This window comes from Zonotrichia albicollis, chromosome 4, assembly GCF_047830755.1.
Source record: "Zonotrichia albicollis isolate bZonAlb1 chromosome 4, bZonAlb1.hap1, whole genome shotgun sequence".
NCBI classification, from domain to species: domain Eukaryota; kingdom Metazoa; phylum Chordata; class Aves; order Passeriformes; family Passerellidae; genus Zonotrichia; species Zonotrichia albicollis.
In genome coordinates, this window is record NC_133822.1 from 31,665,567 (window position 1) to 31,687,871 (window position 22,305).

The 22,305-nt window shown below is 43.4% G+C and overlaps 1 protein-coding gene across 4 annotated transcripts in view; it reads right to left on the bottom strand.

The window, feature by feature from the left end:
- The window catches only part of SYN3 (synapsin III), a 195,122-nt gene that overhangs the window by 12,287 nt on the left and 160,530 nt on the right, over positions 1–22,305 (bottom strand). For all 4 annotated transcript variants that reach the window (XM_074539307.1, XM_074539308.1, XM_005491165.4 and 1 more), the window contains 3 exons: positions 14,170–14,312; positions 8,866–8,940; positions 5,528–5,630 (listed from right to left, as the gene is read on the bottom strand). In XM_074539307.1, the coding sequence (XP_074395408.1) occupies positions 5,528–5,630; positions 8,866–8,940; positions 14,170–14,312 (321 nt within the window). The remainder of the gene's footprint in view (positions 1–5,527; positions 5,631–8,865; positions 8,941–14,169; positions 14,313–22,305) is intronic.

Sequence of the window (22,305 nt, forward strand, 5' to 3'; positions counted from 1 at the left end):
GTCACCACTCTCCTCATGCTGAAGTCAACATGCTTGACTTTTCCAGGTGTGGGATTTTGCTTAGGGGTTTTTTTGGAAATGTGCTTCCCCCAACTCTCCATCTTCCTTCCCTTCACAACTTGGGAGCCAAGCCAAGACTTATGGCGGCTGGAAGCTTTCTACATCAACCTAATACAAATTTTCTCCTTCACGTGAACCGAGGAGATGCCTCTGATGGATAAGGTCTGGCATTGTCTCACAGTACTTGGGGGTGACACTGCAATTTAAATGGCCACAGGAGAAGAGAAACAACATGTACTGAAGCCTGAGGAGATGAGAGCAGCAGGGACTGGAGGAAACCAGGAAACATTTGGGATTAATGAACACAAAGCACTGCACCCCGAGAGAGAAAATAAACACCACAGATGTGTAATGAATAGGATGTCACAAAACCAGCACCAAGTGCAGGAAAATAAACTTGGTCTCTGCTTGTCTTCTTGATAATGCTGTGATACAACTGCTGCCCTAGCAAGTTCTACAAATCTGCTGGGGAAAACTGGGAAGCAAGACTGTGGGGATGGGGGAAGGAAAACTGTCAAAGGATCTTTGAGGTAAGAAATGGCCTCACAACAATAATACTGAAAGCACAGCAGACCCTCAGCTGTATAGCGGCCCTGAACATGATTTTCAACAGTTCATCATAAATCAAGTGTTTTGCAAACATTCACCAAATCCCACAGGAAGAACTGTACTCTGATGAAGTTAAGATTCAGCCGGAGTAAATATAATAGTACCAAAATATCAGAGTTGGAAGAGTTTATTTTATTTTGCTTTTATTTTTAAAGCAAACATTAAAATCCCTGGAAATGCAAAGTTGAAGGTTGAATTGCTCAAGAAAGGCACTGACTCACGCTCAGATAACAATCGGAAGTGCACTCCACCCTGGCAGGGCCACAAGAGTGCACTCCTGGAGGGAAATGGAAAATTTTGTACCCTCTTTTTTTAGATTTAAAGTAGAGGAAATCAGTGAGGTGAGTTCACTGAGTTTGTATTCTGCTCTTTTCATGCAGCATAATGGTTTTGTTTAATTTCTAGAGGTGTCTTCTATGAACACTAGAAAAGCTACCTAGAAAGGTTTAACTTTGGTTAAGGTACACATGGAAAGGGGGTTGATGTTTATATCCATGGCCTACTTGGCCCAGGGGGCAAAAGGAGAAGGTTAGAAAATTATATGTCAGTGTTTGGCTAAATACACAAGGTGGCTTTTCCTTCCACTATCCACGTAGCTGTTTTTCCATTGAGAAATGAGGTGAGGAATGTGATGCTTCCTAACAGTGTCAGGGGATGGCCAATTCCCACCTGGGTCTCACTAGCCAGAGGCTCCTGGAGGCCCTCCAGCAGGTCCCTGGGCAGATTTCCCTTCTTTCCAGTCCTATCTTGAAAGGAAGCGTGGCAATTACAGTTCCCGAGAGAGCAGCGGTGTCCCGCGTCCCCGCACGGCGCTGTGCGAGGGCCCGTGTGGCCGCTAGGTGATGCCGTGTGACCGCTGGATGAGGCCCGTACCCTGCCCAGCGCTGCCGGCTCCCCGGGAGCCACCGAGACACGGCTCTGCTCAGAGCACCCCGAGCCCCGCTTGTCATGGATGCATAGAACGGTTTGGGCTGGAAGAAAACTTTAAAGGCCGTCCAGTCCAGTACCCCTGCTATGAACTAAGACATCTTCAACCAGATCAGATTCCTCTCGAGCCCCATCCAGCCTGACCTCGAACATGTCTCCACAGATGGGGCATCCACCACTATCTGCACAGTAAAATGTTCTTCCTTACATATAGTCTGAATGTACCCTCTTTTAGTTTAAAATCATTATCATTTGTCCTGTTGCAATAGACCCTGCTAAAAGGTTTGTCCTTTTCTTATGGGCCCCCTTTACATACTGGAAGGTGCTATGAGATCTGCCCTGATCCTTCTCTTCTCCAGGCTGAACAACCACAGCTGTTTTGGGAGCTGTCTTCATAGGAGAGATGCTCCAGCACTTTAACATCTTCATGACCCTTCTCTGAATCTGCTCCAAAAGGTCAATTTTTTTCCCTGTGCTGAGAACCCCAGAGCTGATTTCCCTATCTCAAGGATTGCTTTTTCCTATTTCTGTGGCTGCAGCAGCAGAAGAGGAAGATGGTGCTTTATAAACCAAAGGCTCCAGGGGGAGCGAGCCCTGGAGCAAGTTCCACCTGAACCAGTGAAGACACATCCAGGATGAGGCTATCTGATGCCCTGATGTGTAGTATCTGGCAGGGGAATGTGGCATTTGGGAAACAGCAAATACAGGAGTGAACAATCACATGCACAAGGGAAGGCCTTTGAAAATGGCAGTGATTTCTGACATCAGCTGGTTGCCACTGAACTGAAAAGAATCACGAGATGTCACCTTGCCTGTCCTCCAGGAAGGGTGAATTGGTCTGGAACTGGGCAGATACAAATGCTAATACTGAATAAATCAACTGGCTGAAAGGAACATGTGAATTACAGACAGACTGCACTCATCTCTTCCCATGTGCTCACAGAACAGCTGGGCAAGGCAAGAAGATGTCAGCACATATGGACCCAGCCTTTGTAGCTGCCCAAGGTCAGAGGCTGGTCCTGGTGCAGCTGCTGCTGCCTGATAAGGTGAATGAGAGGTGAAGAAAAAGTGCCCAGGCAAAAAGACTCAGGAAAAAATCATCTTGTTTCTCCCTATGTGCCTGTATGATGCTGAAGCCTGAGCATGTTTTTTTACACTCTGATGTGCAAGACTGGAGTGTTAGGTGATGGATGGATGGATGGATGGATGGATGGATGGATGGATGGATGGATGGAAGGAAGGAAGGAAGGAAGGAAGGAAGGAAGGAAGGAAGGAAGGAAGGGAGGGAGGGAGGGAGGAAAATGATGATTTGACATATTAAAAGAAATTATAGGCACTGCTGAAGGGATGAGCCAGGCTCCTTGCAGGGCAGCAAGGAGCATATCTAGTAAAATAGCTTAGCAGTCAGGGCTTATCTTATTCTTCCAGGAGGAAGAATAAACTACATGGACCATTTTTTCTTGCCCTCTGCTTACTTCATATTTTTTATCTTAGCAGAGATGTAGAAATGGGCTAGATTACAAAAAAAAAAAAAAAAAAAAAAAAGAAAAAGGAGAGGGAAGATTACTAAACCATACATGTTGCTGATAAAGTTCATTAAAGCAGAGGAAAAAGGAATTACCAGCATTAACTGCTAAATTCACAATCTATTTCCATATGAGCCATGAAAATGGTACATAAGTGTGTAGGCAGAAATGTAACAGATTCTGCTGTTTGTCATGGGAAAAGAAAAGAAGGTGAAGTTCAAGTAAGAGCAAAGTACCATGTGTGCAAGATTGCTCTTGTGCTGTTGATAACTCATCTGTCTTAATCTAATTTATTTTGCAACAAACCACTGTGATAAATCTCAGTTCATAGCACTGCCCATCACTACTTCTGTGAATCTTTCCTGAAGAACTACTTTGTGAAAATTAATTACTGCCTACAACTGTATTGTGCAAATTCCTTGTTTGTTCAGCCCAATTAGGCATGCTTTCTTGTAAAGTGTCATAGCACACTGTTCCTTCTTACCAAGAAAATACAACTGTCACTCTGTCAAATAACTGTTTTCTCCCACTATCAAAAGAAAAAAGCAAAACAAAGGATCAGTTTCAGACCAATAAAAGTACCCCAGGAAGTTGGTTGGAGGCAATTAATTACTTGTCAATATCTCCCTCAGATCTGCATAAAAAGGTACCTGTTTGGCTTTGCTCTGCTCCTTATATTGCACTACTCTACTCCTTTCCCAACAACATCCATCAGCCTGGCATCTGAATGTCTGCTAGATATTGGTATATCAGGCCTGCTCAATCAGGTTCTCCACTGTGATAATTCAGCATGACCCATCTGAAACCATATAGTGTTTCTTCTAACTTGTGCTGTATTGGGTGCCTTGCTGCTTACCTTGGTCACAGAGAGAGGAGCACAAGCGTGCATTTCTCTGTGTGTGAGCTGATGATGGCTGTTAGAGTACAGATGTGCTTTTCACCAGTCAGTCACACACAGTGGCAGATGTGAAAACCCAGAGGCATACCCAGACAGAGCCATATCATCTTTAAGCCCAGAACAAGCAGTGTGTGCACGTACATAGGCTTATGTGCGGGAATATATGTAGGGATATGAAAACCACGTATCACGTCTAACCATGTGTGGACACAATCCACATGTCCTTACAGTTGTCTCTAGCAAGGCTGCTTTCTTGCTCTTTCTTTCCCAGCTGCAGGGGCATAGAGATTTAAAAGTGCACAGCAGGGAAACAGTCTGCTCTAGGGGATGCTCCTCTAGGTGCTGATGGATTGCATACGGGAGCAGACCCATTAGCCCTGGCCATATCAATTCAGGAAAAGACAGAGGCTTGCCAGCGTTTGGTTGCTGGCAGCACGCTTCTATCACATGGCCTTTGACAGGTCACCGCTCCCCTCCCTGGGGAGAGCAGATACATAATGCAGGAATGCACAGTCACTGGAGGGCTCATGTGGTTCTCATCAGCATCCCAGCCCTCAGCGGGTGGGACTGCTCTCCCACACATAGCTTTGCAGTGTGTCAGCACCCCTGCATGAAGCCAATAGCCTGGCTCTGCTCGTCCTCCTCAGCTGGCCTGTGTTGGTAGAGTTTACAGCAGGTCAGATGTTGTGTCTCCTCAAGTCACATACTGACAGAGGCACTTGCTTACTTGCTGGATTGTCTCTCCTCCAGGGCATCTCTTCAGTTTCCCACTTTGATTTTTCTGGCCAGCTTTTCCTTCTCTGTCCTGTTAGGATGATCTGAGTGTGCTATTTACCCCACCTCTATATCTGCCTCCTGGCCTGGGAAGGAGCACATTGAGCTTTAGCTCTCAGAGCCACAGTCTGTCCAGCCCTGAATACAAAAAGTTGTAGTGCACATTACTCAGAGTAACTTTGTGGTGCTTTGTCTTGATGGCCTCTTACTGTAGTGAACGCTGCCTACACAAAAGATTTTAGAAAATACACCTTTCTTTTTTTGCTCATCAAGAAGTTCCTGTGGCTTGTGAACATTTTGCTGCACTCTCACCATTTATTTTTTTCTTTCAAATAAAGTGCAACTTGAATTTTTGTTTGGAAGTTCCCTTAAAAGTGATCAAAGAAAGGTTCATTCAGAGAGAAATTGAGATTTTTAATGAACTGAATCATCTGCTGAAAAGCTGAGGTGGCCAAGCACTCTGAGGCTCTCCATTTCCTTTCACTGTCCACGCTGAGAAAGGAAGGCACTTCAGCCCTGACACTTTGCTGTGTATGTGCTGGTTTGGCTGGGGCTCTGAATCAGTTCCTAACATATCAGTGGGCCATGGCCTGAGGATGCAGGTGGGCACAGAGGAGCAGAGATGGCAGAGCACGCAGGGTTGGTGCGGGTTGGTGCATGTGAACTCCAAGGCAGAGTGCTTGCGGATACACTTCCCAAAGGAGACTCACATTCAGGTTGCCCATGCTCTCACCTCAATGATATAGTCTTTTCCATCTTTGCTGTGAACAGCTTTGACAGCACAGATATCCAGACCTCCAAACATTTCTGCGCAGGCATCTGCCCAGAGTCGGTACCTGCAGAAACCACAAGGGCATGGCCTAGGATTAGCTGTCCTTGGGTAGTCCACCAAAACCAGCCACCCACCCTGCTGCCCATAGGAACACAAAGTGATTTGGGAGCCCTTATTACAAGCTGTCCTTCATGTGTTTTGCTGGGTCCTTCACTCCCTCTATTGACTCCCACTCACAGGGGATGGAGTAAAAAAAATAATCTTGCCTAAAGTTTCCCTTCATTTCAGATTGATTCAATCCTGCCCTCAAAGCCACCTTAAAATGTTTCTTTCCCTCCTTGGTATTTACATCAGATCTCCAGTTGGTTGTCATTCAGCCAAGCTATAAATATTTAGCTCATTTAATCTCCCAGTAGTGTTGGCCCCTCAGCGTTTGTATTGGCTTTGCCTGAAAGCCCTCCATTATGCAGGCAGCTTTCTCCTGATAAGATGTCCTGGACATTAGGACTGGAATAGGATCAGAAAGTGAGTGTTGAATTTAGCAAGGAGTAGCCATCCCCTCTCTGATCTGTAATGCAGTAGCTCCTGCATTTTACAATTTATTTTCAATTTTATCCTTTTTCAGTCTCCTGCTTCTTTCTGTCCCTTGGGTGTTGTTCCTAGTCAGGCAGTCTCATCACACAGACCAGGCACTATTTGTTGGAGGGAGACCTTCAGGCTGCAGCTTTTCCCTATCCATCCCAGGATGGGGATGTGAGCTGGTGGTCTCCTAGCTATCCTGGAGTCAGAGGAAGAGAGAGAATGACAAGAGGCATGTTATGAGGGGACCACATCCCCCCACTGTGCAAATGAGGCAGCTTGGTTTTATTTCCTGTGCAGCTGTGCTGTGGTCCTGGCCATTGAAATAAAAATAATAATCTCAGAACAGCAGATCTGTAAGCAGGGTTATGACATGATGCAGAGAGGGGAGGGAAGGCCACAGTCTCATGAAAACACTGACATTTTGCAGACCCTACAGGGACTGGAGAAAGAGCTCTTCTGGCTAAAGAACAAATTTATGTCCTTGAAGTCAGCCAGAGTCCCCATATCTTAACAATATAATGATGAACTTGTGTGAACACAATGTCTCTGGGAAGAAGAAAAATTATGACTTATATGACTACCGGTGTTCTTTTATTCCTAATGAGGAGGCCAAGTGTGTTCACCCTGGATCCCCAAGGAAGACAGTGTATGAGGAGGCATCAGTAGCATAAGGAGGAGGAGAATTATGGACTGCATGAGTCAGGCAGGAGGCACAGAGAGCACCCCTCATGCACAGCTGTGACCCAGCATCCAGGGGCACCATTGTGGAAAACACCTCTCTTCCTGAGGAACACCTCTTGGCGTCTGGGCACAGCAGCCAGGGAATTGTTGGTCACACCAGAGACTCTGATGGCTGCACATCTTCAATGTTTGTTGGCCATAGGTGAGCACTGGGAGCATCAGGGCTGCTGGGGTGTAATAGGAGTATTATAAGGAAGGAGATCATATTTATGCACGTGCACCAGGTGTTGCATTTTCAAAGGATTTACTGTCATTTCTGCATTACCTGTGCATTTAAAGTCCTTGTACTTATGTTCAGTACAGTTGGTATTTCAGGTTGCTCCTACTCATCAGAGCATTTGAGCACATTCTTGCCTTGTTTAATGCACTGGCAAATCACAGATTTCAACAGGGTTTGTTGCATTTAGGCTGAATAAGACTGGACTGGTTATTTGTGGTACAATTAACAAAACAAACCTTCAAAATGCAGTGTTTCAGGCTGGCAGGAATCTGGCTTTCAGTCCTACAACTCTGCAATAAGGTAATGCCTACCCTCACGTGTCTAGCTTCAGCTGTGTTATAAAGAGCCAGGATGCATCATCATGTCCACTTCCCACAGTATTATTAGCATCTTGCAGAGTCACCTTCAGCATCTGATTTGGGGCTTGGCTTCCCTGTTTCACAGAACTAAAGGTGCAGAAGGGACCTTAGATGGCTGCCTGCACAACTCTTTGATGCTTTTCAGAGCATCAATTTCTGTGCTATGCTATCCTTACTTTAGGAAAATACAGGAAATGTTCAAAGGAACCTTTTAAGCTATAATTTATTTCTTACAGTATTATACTTGTAATGTAAGTAATGAGAAATGCCTATATCATATATTTAAAGACCCTATGCTCTTTCATTTTTTTCATCTTTAGATGAAGAGGTGTTCAGCTTGTGGGCAACTTCTTCCAGGTCTGTAACATTTAATGAAGGAGAGTGAACATCTGCACTGCAGGCAGGATAGTCTACAACTCTACTGGAAAAATATCAGTGGTCTGCTAACTGAAAAAGGTGGAAAACTGCATAGAACTTGTTGCATGTTTTTCTCAACATTTCATTAGGTTTTCTCTGAATGTTCTTTTTATTGTTCTTTGGACTTTCTCCAGCTCCTTGCTATTTCTCTTCAATTGTGGTGCCCAAAACTGGACAGAGTCAGAATTAATCATGAACCTGACAAACAAGATATAATCTCAAAAAATCTTAAATTCACTAAGGATGAATGCCTACGGATTTTATAAATCTATGAATGATCTACTTGGATGGGATGGAGAAAAGTGATGAGAACAAGTGTTAGTTCTGCAGGGTAGGAGTTACAGCAAAGCATGTTACCATGAGTCCACAGTGTTAGGCAGTTGCAGTATTAGCAAATATCACAGTGATTTGAATACATGGAAGTAGCATTTGCAAATTTTAGTCTGTAAGATGCATGAGGGAATTCTTTCTGCTCTGTTCACCAGTGAGAAGACCTTAACTTAGACAGTGACCACTTTTGTGAGCCTAAAGCAAAAAAGTGCTTTCAGAACTTCAGCTGACAGGTTTTTTCCTGTTAAGCAGAAGAAAAATTCTTTTTCTGCCTCTCGTTAGTAATATACTTAGACTAACCTCGTGTTACTTCGTGTTTTGTGCTTTGACCTTTCTGATTTTATCCCTACATGTTTGTACTGGTGTGCTTGACCCAGCATGCTGGTCTTGTTTCCTGTGGTTGCATTCACTAAAGATCTAATGATTTAGCAATGTTGGTTTCTAGCTGTACTTTCAGTCTGTTCTTCAAATAGGACAGTTTGCCTTTGTGTTCTTAGTATTTTTTTAAGAAAACACTTGGTCTTTTAAAGTCTTTATCCAGCCTCCCAGGAGACCTCACTTACCAGTTCTCCCAATTGACCAAAGTCAGAAATACAATTCCTCCCTTCTAACCCAAGAATAGCTAATACTGTCTTGAAACTCTTCCTTACCTCTCTGTCATTGCAATCTGTTCTAGCATCGCAGAACCTGTGTTTGCCTTCCAGTTTCCAGAGATGGAAGTCCTCCTAGGAAAACAAACCAAAAGCATAACCTGAACATGAAAATAGACTCCTGACCCATCCTCCTGCATACTGTAGTGCTCATTCTTGACTCTGTGCTTGTACAGGAGGGGATGAGGTGAGGTTCTTCCTCCCAGAAGCCTTTCCAAATCCTTCCTGAACAACACTCCATACAGGATATGTTGTTCAGACTCATGAAAAACTGACTGAGGATTTTAGGCAGAGAAACCTCCAAGGAATCTTGAGCACACATCAGGCTCTGTGAGTACTTTCTTTCTTTGTACATTAGACCTAGCAGAGCTGAAATGTGTGTGAAAGATCTCTAGGTTAATAACCCTTATGTTCTGCAATGGGTAGCATCTTCCATCCATGGAATAGAAGGTCTCTAGGCAAATATTTACTGAGCAGCTTCACAAAGTATCAGTTCTGACATTCTGGGTCTACCTAAATTTGATTTCAATTGTACTTCTGTGTCCACTTCAATTTGATTTCAGTGATACTGATGTCATAGAATATATTATCATACTGTCTTATCACTGACTTTTCATTGACTTTTTATCGTGGCTCACTGTCTTTGGACTTGGAGAATTCCTTATTTCAAAATCTTTGGAGTTTCATTAGCTGCAACTGATAGTTATTTTCCAAAAAAGGTACTGTTGCTAGAAAATTCTGGGTTTCACCATCACTGTCAGGGGTGAAAATTTTCCTTTTCTTGACCTTAGGCCCAAGGCAGACATTGGACAGCCTGCTCTGACAACACTCCAGATAACCCTTCCATAGTGCACAAGCCAGGACAAGTCAACAAGCTGACAGGATACATCCAGGAAGCCTCTCCACACTGAAAGAGATTTATGAGGGGAATATAAGGTGTGATCCAACACTTCAATATGAGGTTGAGGGAGTCCTTGCTGCCAGTTCTCTCACATTTTCAGCAACATGTACAAAAGACACTGAATTTGCAAAACTACATTCAGCAGTGGTAATACTGATGTCCTGCTAGACTAAAACTTGAATCATTATAGCTGACTACCTAAGGCTCCCCTTTACTCTTGTGAGAGACACCCTAGAGGGCTTTTCCCAATTCTCCTCTAAACTGGCATGTTTAGTGGCTGTGAAATTGAGATTGTCTTTGTGGCCATGTTTAATGAACTGGACTGGGGGGGGGGCTGAAGGAGCATGATTACTGTGTTGAATAACTTTGTTTTCATATAGTTGACTTTTGGGCCTTCAACCAGCATCCATTCTGCTGCCCTACTTCCTAAGCAACAGACTGGATTCCTCCTCAAGCTTGGACTGTCATTAGCCCTTTGATGAACTGTAAGGTCAGTGCTCAGTCCTCAGCCTTTCTTTCTCTTTTAATATGGGATTCTTAGGATTATGTTTTCTAGTTCTGCAATGAGCAGAACCACTCTTTGCTAACATTTATTTTTAACAGAAAATTGCCCTGCAGGGGCAGAGGGCATCCAAAATCCCATTAGTACTGGTGGGAACTCCTGGAGTCTCATTAGTGACAAGATGATTTTACACTGGGGTTTAGAAAATGTACCTGGCATACCAAATGTAAGCAGCTGTGTTGTCCCTAAGAAAATTAAACCACAGTTTGACAGTTTTACAAGGAAATTTGACATGGGAAAGCTCCCAAAATAAGAACTATGCTCAAGCCTTTGGGCTGATTTGTTGGACTTGTTTATGCCTATCCAGTGTGAGCCAGTTTTCAGCATAAGATTTAAAATATATCTCTCTGCTGTATTCCTAACTTTCCTGTTAGGGAACCTTGCTGTTTTGAAACTGAAGAGTTTTATTTGAAGTCCAGTGGATCAGACACCAAACCCTACACCACAGCCTTTGTCAAGATCACTCTCTTCCAAGCAAGTCTGAGCAGTTCAGGAGTCAACTGTGCCCTCAGACTTCAGAATCACAGAATCACTGCATATTCTCAGTTGGAAGGGACTCAAAAGGATCATTGAGCCCAACTCCTAGCCCTGCACAGCACCATCCCCAAGAGCCATATCATGTGCCTGAGAGCATTGACCAAATGCTTATTGAACTCTGTCAGGATTCGTGCTGTGACTGCTTCTCTGGGAAGCTGTTCTGGTGCCCAACCACCCCCTGGTGAAAAACCTTTTCCTAATGTCCAACCTAGACCTCGCCTGAAACAACTTTAGGCCATTCCCTTGGTTCCTGTCACTGGTCACCAGGGAGGAGAGATCAGTGCCTGCCCCTCCTCTTTCCCTCATGAGGAACTTGTAGACCAGGATGAGTACTCCCCTCTGTCTCCTGTTCTTCAAGTGACCAAGTGACCCCAACTGTTCCTCATACAGCTTATTTTCAATTTTCTTTTTTGTATTGTATGAAGTGAAAAAGGAGACTTAAGACAAAAAAAATTTCCCTAAGAATGTCCTGCCTCAAACCCCATTTCTCTTAGGGATTGAAAGGCTTCCAACAATCCAAAACATCAGGGGGCCACACAGTGTACAGTCAGAACTTAAAGAGAAGGACCACAGACTCCGAGAGATCAGTTGCTCAAACAGATTTGTGACCACAACACCTTCAGCATTGTTTAGGAGAAGTGGATAAACGAGCAGATCAAGAGCTCTTGGTGTCCTATCTCAGTCTATAAGTAGCTCTAGTTTAGACACAGGTGATGTGCACATTGAACTGCTTTGGAGGTGACAAGTCAAAAATCCCAGTCATGAAACTACAAAAGAAGGGTATTACCCTCTTACTAAGAGCTGGTGGCAAGAATAGCCCATGTCTGAAAGTAGTAGCTGCTGGCTTAATTCAAAGTGAACAACATTTCATGTGTCTAAACTGGAAACGATCCTGCTGTTTGCCTCCAGTTGGGGTGAGTATGGAAGCATAACTTCTGTCCCAATTTCCCCTGTAACATGAACTGTTTTCATGTTTTCTCTTTACCAGTATTACAATGGCAGTCAAATACACTTGGTGTAATTTTAGGCATGTATCATATGCTGCTTATCTGCTGTTTTCAGACTGGCTCAAGGCATGGACAAAGTAGGAGTTTGTTGGCAGTGTAAATCTGGAGACACTGCACTGAAGCCAATGGGAAACCAAACTGAAGCCTTGGGCCATAGGCTGGAAGGAAGTGCATTGAACATCTGGGGCAAGGAGGAATGCATGACTCACCCTGCAGCATCCTCCCTCTGTCAGATGCTTGGTGCAAAGTAAACATATTCTGGAGAATTTCAGTGCAGTCTTTTCTCAATATAAAAGGAGTTTTTAGAGTCTATATGTGTGGGTGAAGGTATAAAATTACTGAATAGATTCCATGGCTCACAGATCAAAGCAAGTCACTTAGTATGACGCTACTGCAGATGCTGGAATTGCCTTTAAGGCTGAGATTTGCTAGCATGACTAATGGTTTTGAGTCTCCTATTTGGGACACCAGTGAGAGCTCTGATATTTTGGGTGCTTTTACCTCTGTCCTTGGACATAATAGGGACTTATACCATAGAAAAAACCTATTTTGTCTAATGCTGGAGAGGAAGGAACAGTCCCTGGTGGGACTGACTATACTGCTCTCCCAAGCTCACATCCATAAATGGCTCTCTCAATCTAACTCAACCTCCTGGGTTAGCAAGTCACTGGGTGAATCTTGCTGTTTGCTTTCTTTGCTAATGAGCTTTATTTCTCATTAAGGTGTTCTCTGTTCATGTGAGTTTTCACATTAAAACATTTTTTCTTTAGCAAACAATTGTCTGTGCAGCTATACTCCCAAGTGGGATTAGGTCTTAGTGTGGCTCCTTTCTCTCCTCAATCATCTGGTGTTATTTCTGATCCCTGTTCTGGATGAGTGCATGGTGAGTGTGAATAATAAGTGAGAAGAGAGTATGGTCAGGATAACTTGGCTTTTGTTTCAGTTAGAGGCAGTTGGGGAGCAGGCTCTGGAGCCAAGGCTGGGTGTGTTGGCAGGAACAGGGAATTTTAATTGATATTTTAAACCTTCTTTCCTTTGGCCAATTTGAGTCAGACTCTCTAAGATGTTAATGTAGTATTAGGCAACTGTGCTATTGTTGATCGGATTCAATTACAAATAAATTTTCTTTCATTGAGATCACATGAAGTAGGCAAGTGTCCCCTGTGTCCTTCCTTCCCATGAAGAATGTAACTCAGTCATTATCTAGTTTTCTTAAACATCTCTGTGCTAGGAATACAACTGGGAATTTTAGGCAGGTATAGCTGAAAAATATATGATTGTGTACATTTGATTATCTTGTTTAACTACGCTTTAGCAGAACTATGGCCTAGAGGTTTGCAGACATGGACCCAAAAGTCACAGTGTTGTGGGTGTTAGGTAACATATGCAATTTATCTGGCGACCTGAAGAATGTACTGCTGGAGCTGACTACTTGTCCAGAATTCTGTGATTGGATAAGGAGCCTCTGGAGAAGCTGTGCTGTGTGGCTTTTTCATTTACTGGTTTGTAGTAAGAAGAAACAGGTGTCTTACTGACTCATGTGGTTACATCTCTAATTGAGCATGGTGACTACTGAAGTTTGGCTGAATGCTTTTTAAGACTTTTAAACATACCAGCATTGAAGATTGCTGTCATGCCACCTCCCTCACTGCACCACAGGGCAGGGAGGAGCTTTGGGGCACCCACAGAAATGTTTCACCTCCTGTCCCTCCTTTGTATGCATCAAGGAGCACACAAGCAAAATGCCCACAGAAACTCTGTGTGCTGCCCTATCTGAGGCCGTTCATACCCGGTGCTCTGTGCCCCTGGTGTGATGTGGTGCTGTGATCTGCAGCTGGGGAGAGCATAGGGTGCTGCTGTGGGCTGAAAGATGGGGTGCAGCTATGGCCTGGACACTGCAGGACTCCAGGAGTTGCAGCTAGTTCAATCTTCTTTTTTTTTTTTTCTCCAGGTGGAAAGTGGGTGGGTTCAGCTCCCACTAGAGGGTACTTGGAGCTGGAGGACTTTGCTGGAAAAGATGAACCCTTCAATAACAGGATGGAGAGGTGATGGCTGAGCACAGTCATTATAGTGGGAATTAAGTGAATCTCAGAAAGAGACAGACAGAAACAATGACCTGACAGTGACTAATAGAGAAGATGATTGGGATCTGGGTTCAGAGGTGGGAGAAGAACAGCAGGGTTATTCTTCAAGGAAATGAAGTCAGCTACCCACTCCTGCCCAGAGCAGACACCGACTCAGTCACATCCATAGCACTCTCTCCTCCCCGTCTCGCTCTGGCATAGCCATGCACTCACATGTAAGCCTTGTAGTTGCTGCCAATTTTCTGGATTCGGATGTCGTATTTGGAGTCAATGAATGGCTCGGTGGTGGCATAGGTTTTTGCCATGGCTACTATGCTGGCCACGTCCCGGAAGTCGTGCTGGTTCTCAACTTTGACCTTGATTACCAAAATCCAGTGAAAAAGAGACAAGACCAAAAAGAACATGAATACTTTGTGAGCAGAAGTAATCTCTGCACCTGAATAGCACAATATTTATTATGAATAGCACAGTTTAACCCCCCCACAGACACAGCTGAGGACAGAGCAAGGCTTCAGTGATTCAAAGAGAGAAGCTTCCCAGAGCAAACCAACCCAGACCAAATCCATCCCATTCTCCTTCCTCATGCACCAGCCCTGGTCATCCTGGCACCAGAGAGGCAGCTAGACCTTTTGCCCAAGTGGCTCTTGCTAATGCTCTTTGCTTTTAGGATGCTTCAGAAAAATATTCAATCTCTTAAGAGCTATTACTTCATTCAGACTTTGCAACTGCTGTTTCCCATGTTGGGATGGATGAAAATAGAATATTTTGGGCGGTCAGGAAATACAAACCAATTCCAGGAAATCAACATGAGAACTGGTTTTCTGTCACCTCTAGCCTTCAGTTCCCTGACATTTCACATTAACCCACTCCAGACCTTCTTTGAGAAGTGTAGGTCTCTTGACTGAACATAAACTCCGAAGGAAAAGGATGTCTCTGGGGGAGTTTTCGACTCTTGGGGAGACTTGTGTGAGCGTGAGGCAATGGGCATGTGGGTGGGACAGCTGGTTGGGTGTTAGACTTGAGTCTCACTTGGAAACAAATGAGCAGTTGAGATGTATGAGCTACAGTTTTTCTGAGAAGATGGCTTTTCACAGATCTGTATTCAGTTACTGGAAAACCTCTGTATCTTAATTTAAAAAAAAGTTAAATGAGGAATGACCATAACAGTAGAAATTCTATTGATATACTCAAACCTCTACAAAAGCTCATTGATTTGGGAAAGCAAAACTGAACAAGCAGGTAACGAGAACATAGTGGACAACTTCACTTCACTCATATCTTTAATCAGGGCCTTTAGTGTATTGGCAAACACTTGTTTGGTGCATCACAGAAACCTGTACGAGTCTTGTTCCTTAGGGCTGGATGTTTGCAGGAAGGGGGGATTAATTTGTGGAAAAAAGACCATGACTGTATTAAAAGGATGAACAAGTGAGTGACTTTCTTTATGTTATTACCCTCACTTTGTCTTTTGAAGATGCTTTAAGACCACAGCTGGGGATTGCAGCCCTGCTTTGCTAAGCATGCATTAACGGGTGACAATCCAAGGGTGTCTTCTCCAGAAGAGTTTTCCAGCTGCATCACCCTGTGTTAAAGGAGGGTGATGCCAGACTCCGTGGAGCCAGCTGAAGGAAGCACATGCAATGGTATTTGGTGTTTCCTTGCAAAGAACAAACAAGTGGTTTTATGTATCTGCTTTCAACCATGGGAGGGTGGGAGCCATCTTCACTCAGGAACAGAGAACAAGCTTGTTGCTAACCTGCTTTACTCTGTTTAGATTGTTTTGTGTAAGTGCCAGCTTACACATAGAGCACATACAAAGATTTAGCCACATCCTGTTGCAGAAAAGCTTTCAAAAATGTAACAGTTGTGGGGAAGGTGAAAAGTGCAACCAGTTTGACCGATGACCATTTCTAGATGCCTGAATTTGCTTCTCCTATTACTGACCAGCAAATACCCCTAGTCCCTCTCACCATCCAGGAACTGCTGAGGAAAGGAGCAGAGGGCGATGACAGTCATCTGTGGGAAGGGAGGGTACCAAAAAAAAAAAAAAAAAGGAAAATAACAAATATAAAGGGGATATGTAAAGGCAACCATTGCATGGCATCCAGGAGGAGCAGCCTTGCTCTAGGCTGTGTTGTTTCCCTTTCTGTCTGAGTGGGGCTGTGCGGGGCAGGGTGAGGTGGTAGGAATGCCCTGGAGGCAGCGGGGAGAATGCGAGAGGGAACCCAGAGCCTGGACTTGCAAAATACCAGAGAAAACAATGCAGGCTGTGTTGGAGTTGGGTATTTTTGTTGCACTGATAAGAGCTGTCCTGGGCTGAATGACATCAAGCAAGAGAGTCCCACCCAGATGAGATGATCACAGGAGGGACTGCAAGGGCAGGCGACACTGACACGGTGTTAAAACATATTCTCCCGCACCCTTTTGGGAGTGAGAAAATACAAAAGCCATTATATAATGACCTACTTGGAACAAGGACGTTTGTAGGATTTGAAACGAAGTGCTGTGCTTGTGCAACTGATGTCTTTGGGCCCAAACTGAAATATTTGCATCCTCAGCCCAGGAACATTTGACCCAGAGCAGAGGAAAAGATGCAGCTCCCCCCTCCACACTGGAATTAGACCATATTATATTGCTAGAAAGGAGCTCATCCTGTTAAATGTGATGTCTCCTCAAAAATACAGATGTCTGGAAAGGAAGGGTCCACTTTTCCTCCTCCTTCACCACCCCTTCCCTAGAGGGAGAGAAGGAAAGCAATTGAAAGTGTTCTCTCTAATGGGCCTGAGGACTTTAGGCTGGGTTAATAAAGAGGGGGGACTCACCAAGGACACAAAGTAAGAAATGAAAAATAAAGATGACTCCCACAGTGCTACACCACTGCACAGTCCTCAGGAAACAGCTCTGGCATCTTCCCCGGCCTCTGCCAGAGTACTTCCCATGGACTTTTCAGAAAAAGCAACTCACAGAAGTCCCCTTGTAGGGGATCACAGCCTTATTTCCCACCAGGCATCAAAATAATCACCACACCAAAGCTGAAATCTGAGCCACCATTTGTTAATTGTTAAAGCCAGCCAAATTTGACAAAACAACAGCCGTGTTCTGGGTTAATGCTGGTTTATCCCAGGGTACGGTTATTACTTCATAAACAGGAAGCACTCAAGTTACAGTCAAATTAGATTTCTTTTCTTGCCTTATCTATCGAGTCCCCCATTTTATTAGCTTTCTACTTTTAAATTTTGTATAATTCATTTCCTCCTGCCTTGTAACCCTTTTAGATGTCAATAAGATATCTATTTTCCTAACAGAAGAAAAAATCCCAGACATAACCAAAGCCAGGATGGCTATAGTGTGACACCAGAGGGCATTATTTAAGAAGGTACTATTAAAAATCAATCTAGTGCAAAGTTACCAATTTACCTAACAAGAGACAAATCTGTGTCCTAAAATGGCAGGTTGGCCAATACATGAAACTGATAAAAGGAGGTGAAAAGAAACCAGCAGGAAGCCATCCCCCCCACCCCCTTTTATTTTGCAATCTTCTTAGGATAAATGCTATATCCCATTAAGTGCATAGAGGAGTGCAAACAGTGAATACAAACACAGCCCCTGCCCTGGCAGCCTGTTTGCTTAGCTGTGCTGGCTGTTTGAGCAGCAATAGACTCATTCTGAAGCCATAAGGTGCTGTTTGCTGTAGCATTTTAGTGACCTATTAAGAAGGGTTTGGGTCAGTGTGTTGACAAATGCCTTTTCTGAGTAAGAAAGCTCCTCCTTCCCTTCTGGCTCTCTTCTCTAACCCAGGCAGCAGTGATGCCCTAGCATGCTCCCTGTTGGAAAGAGGAGTCTGGCTGGTTTGCTGGGGACGTGCTCACACAGGTGTGACCATCCCTTTGCCCTGTGGTCGCATCTCAGAGCCTGATGCCACCACATGACCTGCATCTGGCACCTGTTGCCATCCTCAGCCTGCCCAAGAAGCACTGATCTTTCTGCCTTTGGCTGGAGAGCAGTCCAAGGAACAGATCATGAAGAAACACTCTGCTCCATCCCTGTTGCAGACCTTGTTTTGAGATCTTTCTTGCAAGGCAGGATTTTGGATCAGTTCTGGCAGAGTTAAAACCCCACTGTGGCAATTTCCTGGGCAGTCTGAGCCACACCTCAGATCTGTGAGCACAGGTTCCTTTAGTGAAGAATCTGTCTGGATAGAAACTTCTGCTTCCACTGTCTTATATGTCCCTAATCTGCTGCCTCTTCTACATCCCAGATGTTCCTGGACACCAGGGTTTCAGGGCTACAGCTCTCCTCCCTTATCCTTAGTCTAAGCACTGCAAGGTCTGGCTTTGAAGTCCCCTTTTGCTTTCATTATGTGGCCACATGAAAAATTAATTCCTCAGCTAAAGTGCCATAATTATTTTAGTCTGCTAGGACTGCCCTAGCCTTGCCTTGAGTGTCATCCAGTGTGAACTCTGCTTTTGAGGTTAACTCTGCCCTACAGGCTAAACACACATCACTTTGGAGATAACTTGCAGAAGCCCTTTCTGTGTTTAAAATGAGGTTAGATCCAGGTTCAGCTGGAAGGTGAGTGTCCAAGGCTGAGCCAGGGCTGGACTTGGCAATGTGGTGTTTAACTGAATCTTGGTAGGCTTGAAATGAAAATGCACGGTCTGAGTGTTTTCCTCCAGAGGAACTGGTGCAGCCACACAAAGCTTGTGACTTTTCATCCATCTCGACCTGCTCTCAGCCCTTCTGTAGGGACCCTACCATCTTGGGACAGTGGGTCTTCAGGAACAGTTCTGTGCAGATGGTTTCCTGAATATCTCCTTTCCTCTACCCCAAATTATGCTCTTCTTCTCAGAAAATACCCAATCCAACTGACACACAATCAGTTTAGGCCTAACTTTGGCCCACCCCAAAACAGTGAAGTCACAATGGGGTCTGCATTTCTTTATTATCCTCACACTAAAGTTCCCCATCTGCTGCCTTTAATGCTTTCAACCTTCCTAGTACAGAGCCCAGGTCTTGGCTGCTGTGGTCCTTGGTGCCTTGGGTCAGTCACTGTTTCCTGTGTTCAGCAAAAGCTTCCAGACTGATGTGCAAGAAATGGGGATGTTTTTGCTATTTTCAAGACATTTGGAACATCCTTACACATGAGTCAGTGGGAATGCAGTGATTGGGCTGCTCTGTTGTGAATGAATGTTACATGTCAAGTCATTATTTGTCTTCTCTAAAAGAAAATATTTGTTCCTTGACAAACTGAGGCAGCCCTTTCCCTTCCTTTCCCCTTTAGCACACTGGATTTTCAAAGCTCTCACTTTTGGAACATTCTATTTCCAGTCCCGAGAGAGACAAGGTGACGAGCTGTCCTTCCTGATAAAAACCTTGCAGTATTTTTACATTACAGAGTGGCTTTGTTTAGTTTGTGCTATATTTATACCAGGGGAAAAAAAGAAGCAGAGAAGACTTTCCCATCCAGTAAGAGAGAAAATAACTCCAAACATATTATTACAAACAACAAGTTTTTCTTCTACAATGTCATAAATTCATCCGAGCCAAGATTTGTACTGGGAAGGTGTTTACATAATTATGGGGCAGGAAGAGACAGGAGTGACTCTTAAACTGACCTAATTAGAGAGGTCTAAAAATAAAGTAGGAGTAGCAAAATATACATATATATAATTGATATAAATATATGTAAAGTCACATGAACAGATACTGGTTTTCCTCTCTTTGTAGATCTGGCAGTTGTTTCCTTCTCATGATCTGATCAGGAAGAGGTGAAGAGGCTCTTTGAGTGAATTTGCAGTACTGGGCTCTGTTCCTAGGGCACTTTAGGGTCATGTTAGCACACAAATGGCAAATGCTAGCACACTCAGAGCTTTATTCTTTTCCATGGGCTCTGGCATGAGATCCGGAGTCAGGGAGAAGTGTTATTCCTTTCTCACTGCAGTGCTGTCCTTATTCAACAGAGACCCCCAATCACTTCTGGGGTAGGTAGGCTTAAACTGCACAATGCTTAAAAATGCCTGGACCTCTAAGGAGCTGCTGGGTAAACAGCAGTTCTGTTCTGCACATGGAAAGACATCTCTCAGTGTCCATGCATGGTTTTTCTGGAAGATTCCTTGGGTACTGTTGATCCTGTGAGTTTGAGCAACTTGAGTACAATATGAGAAAGGTCCTTCTCTGCTGACTCCATTGTAAACAGTTGTCTAAGCAGTATTTCTACAAATATTTTATTTGTACCGATACTGCACAGGGCCAGCAGCACAGAGAGCACTTGTTATGATTTTCCAGAGCCATGGAAATATGAACTGACTCCAAATTTTGGAAGGAGGATAATGATGGTCATGGGAGGGACTGAGGGGCATGTGTTCTGTTTTTAGATTAGAAGATTGTCTGTTCCTGGGTGAAGGCTATTACTGGTGTCTCTGTTCAAGTCAATAGAGAAGCTGTTGTTTCTGCATTTCTCAATGGAATTTTCAAAAGATGCCTGTTATTGCAAATGTGTTTTCTCCATCTCCATGTGCACCTCACATGCACACATCACTTGGCAAGAGCATTTCTTTCACAAATGGTGTACTGCTACCCCTTTTGGTTCTGATCCTGAATAATAGCTGCTCCTCCCCCAGGCTAAAGACAGTTGTGGTCACCCACCCTTAAGGGGAAGGGAGTCAATAGAGCCTATTTTGAACAACCCCTACTGTGGTTATTTTTCATTTTAGCTTTGAGGATTCTTTGTTCAGCCCTCTAATTAAAAAATGTGGTGAGTGAATTTGGTGAAAATTGTGTCAAAACAAACAATATGTGAAAATGAAAGTCTATTATAATTATGCTCCTTCTAGCAATTATTGCAAAATAAGAAACATTCAGCACTTACACTGCCAAGAAGGTTATGAACATGAATTAGCAACAGGTATTAGGTAATCATTATAATTCCTCTAGTGTGTAACACAGAGAAACTGAAGAAAACTGTGAAATGACACAAATCTCCCTGAAAGCAGATGGTGGAACTCTTTGGGGAAGAGGCATTTTCTGCATCCAGAATTCTTCTGTCTCCTGGCCACTGCCTCAGACAAATAAAGAATAACAGTGCCTGGACTTCCCATCTTTGCTCATTCTTCTATGTGTTTTTGCCTCCCATTACATGTGATTTTATTGTTAATAACACAAATAAAAAGTAACTACTTCCTTGACAATTTCTGTTGTAATAACACTGAATGCTGACATCCTTTGAAGCACCAATTACAGGTACACGTACATGGCTCACTATCTTGGCATCATTTGTTGCAGTGAGTACTATTTTAATACTCACATGTGTACTTTGGCTAATATATTGGTAATTCTCTCTTTTGTTTTTCCAGTCACTGGTTTAATACAAAACATGACCTGACGCAGGTGCTTTATTAACATTTACTTTGTTGCATACATCAAACCAAAAGCAAACCTATCTCTTTTCATATTATGTATATTTTATAGTTAAAGACCTGCTATTTCCTGCTATCAACTCTAATTCTGAAAACCAGTGCAAGGAAATAATTTAGCTCTCTCAAATCTCACTGGTTATTGCTTTTGCATTATGATGGTTAAAAACAACATAATGTCTCCTGAGAACTTTCCTCTTCTGCATTACTTTATTGTAGGTTTGATTTTTTAGGTGTTACTTTCCTAGTATACCCACAATTGCATTTCTCTGTATTTCTCCTGGTATTTTCTGCAGTTTCTTTTGTCAGTCCTGCTTGGCCTTGAACCTTACTGTTTCAAAAAAAACCATGAAACAAATTCTTGCTACTTGCCTTTTAAACCAACTGATTTATTCTTTATTTTATTTTATTTTATTTTATTTTATTTTATTTTATTTTATTTTATTTTATTTTATTTTATTTTATTTTATTTTACCTTTATCTCTTTTTTTGCTCTTCAATGAAATGGAGTGAGACTGAACAGAGAAAATTTAGTCAGTCTCAACTTTCCTTCAGGCTGCTTGTGACTGGAGAAGGGCCCAAACTAAAACCATAAGGTCAACAACCCTTGCTTCCTGTACCTTCCCCATCTACTGAACGAGCAGTGTGGAAACTCTGTGCCCAAATGCACATCCAGACTTTGCTAGTAGTCACTAATTTCATAATGGACTAAAGTAAACTTGGCTTCAGATCAATTCTTTCTTCTAAGATGCTGGCTGTTAGCCTATCTGTATCTGGAATGACTTCCTACATACCCTCCTTGTACCTCTGAGTACAATTGTACCAGGAGTCTGAATAGAAACTCTCTTCCTCCTTAACTTGTGACAGCAAAAATCAATATAATTAAAGAATAAAAAGGGAGGGAAATGATGAGATGGAAGAAGATCTGGTGTGTGCT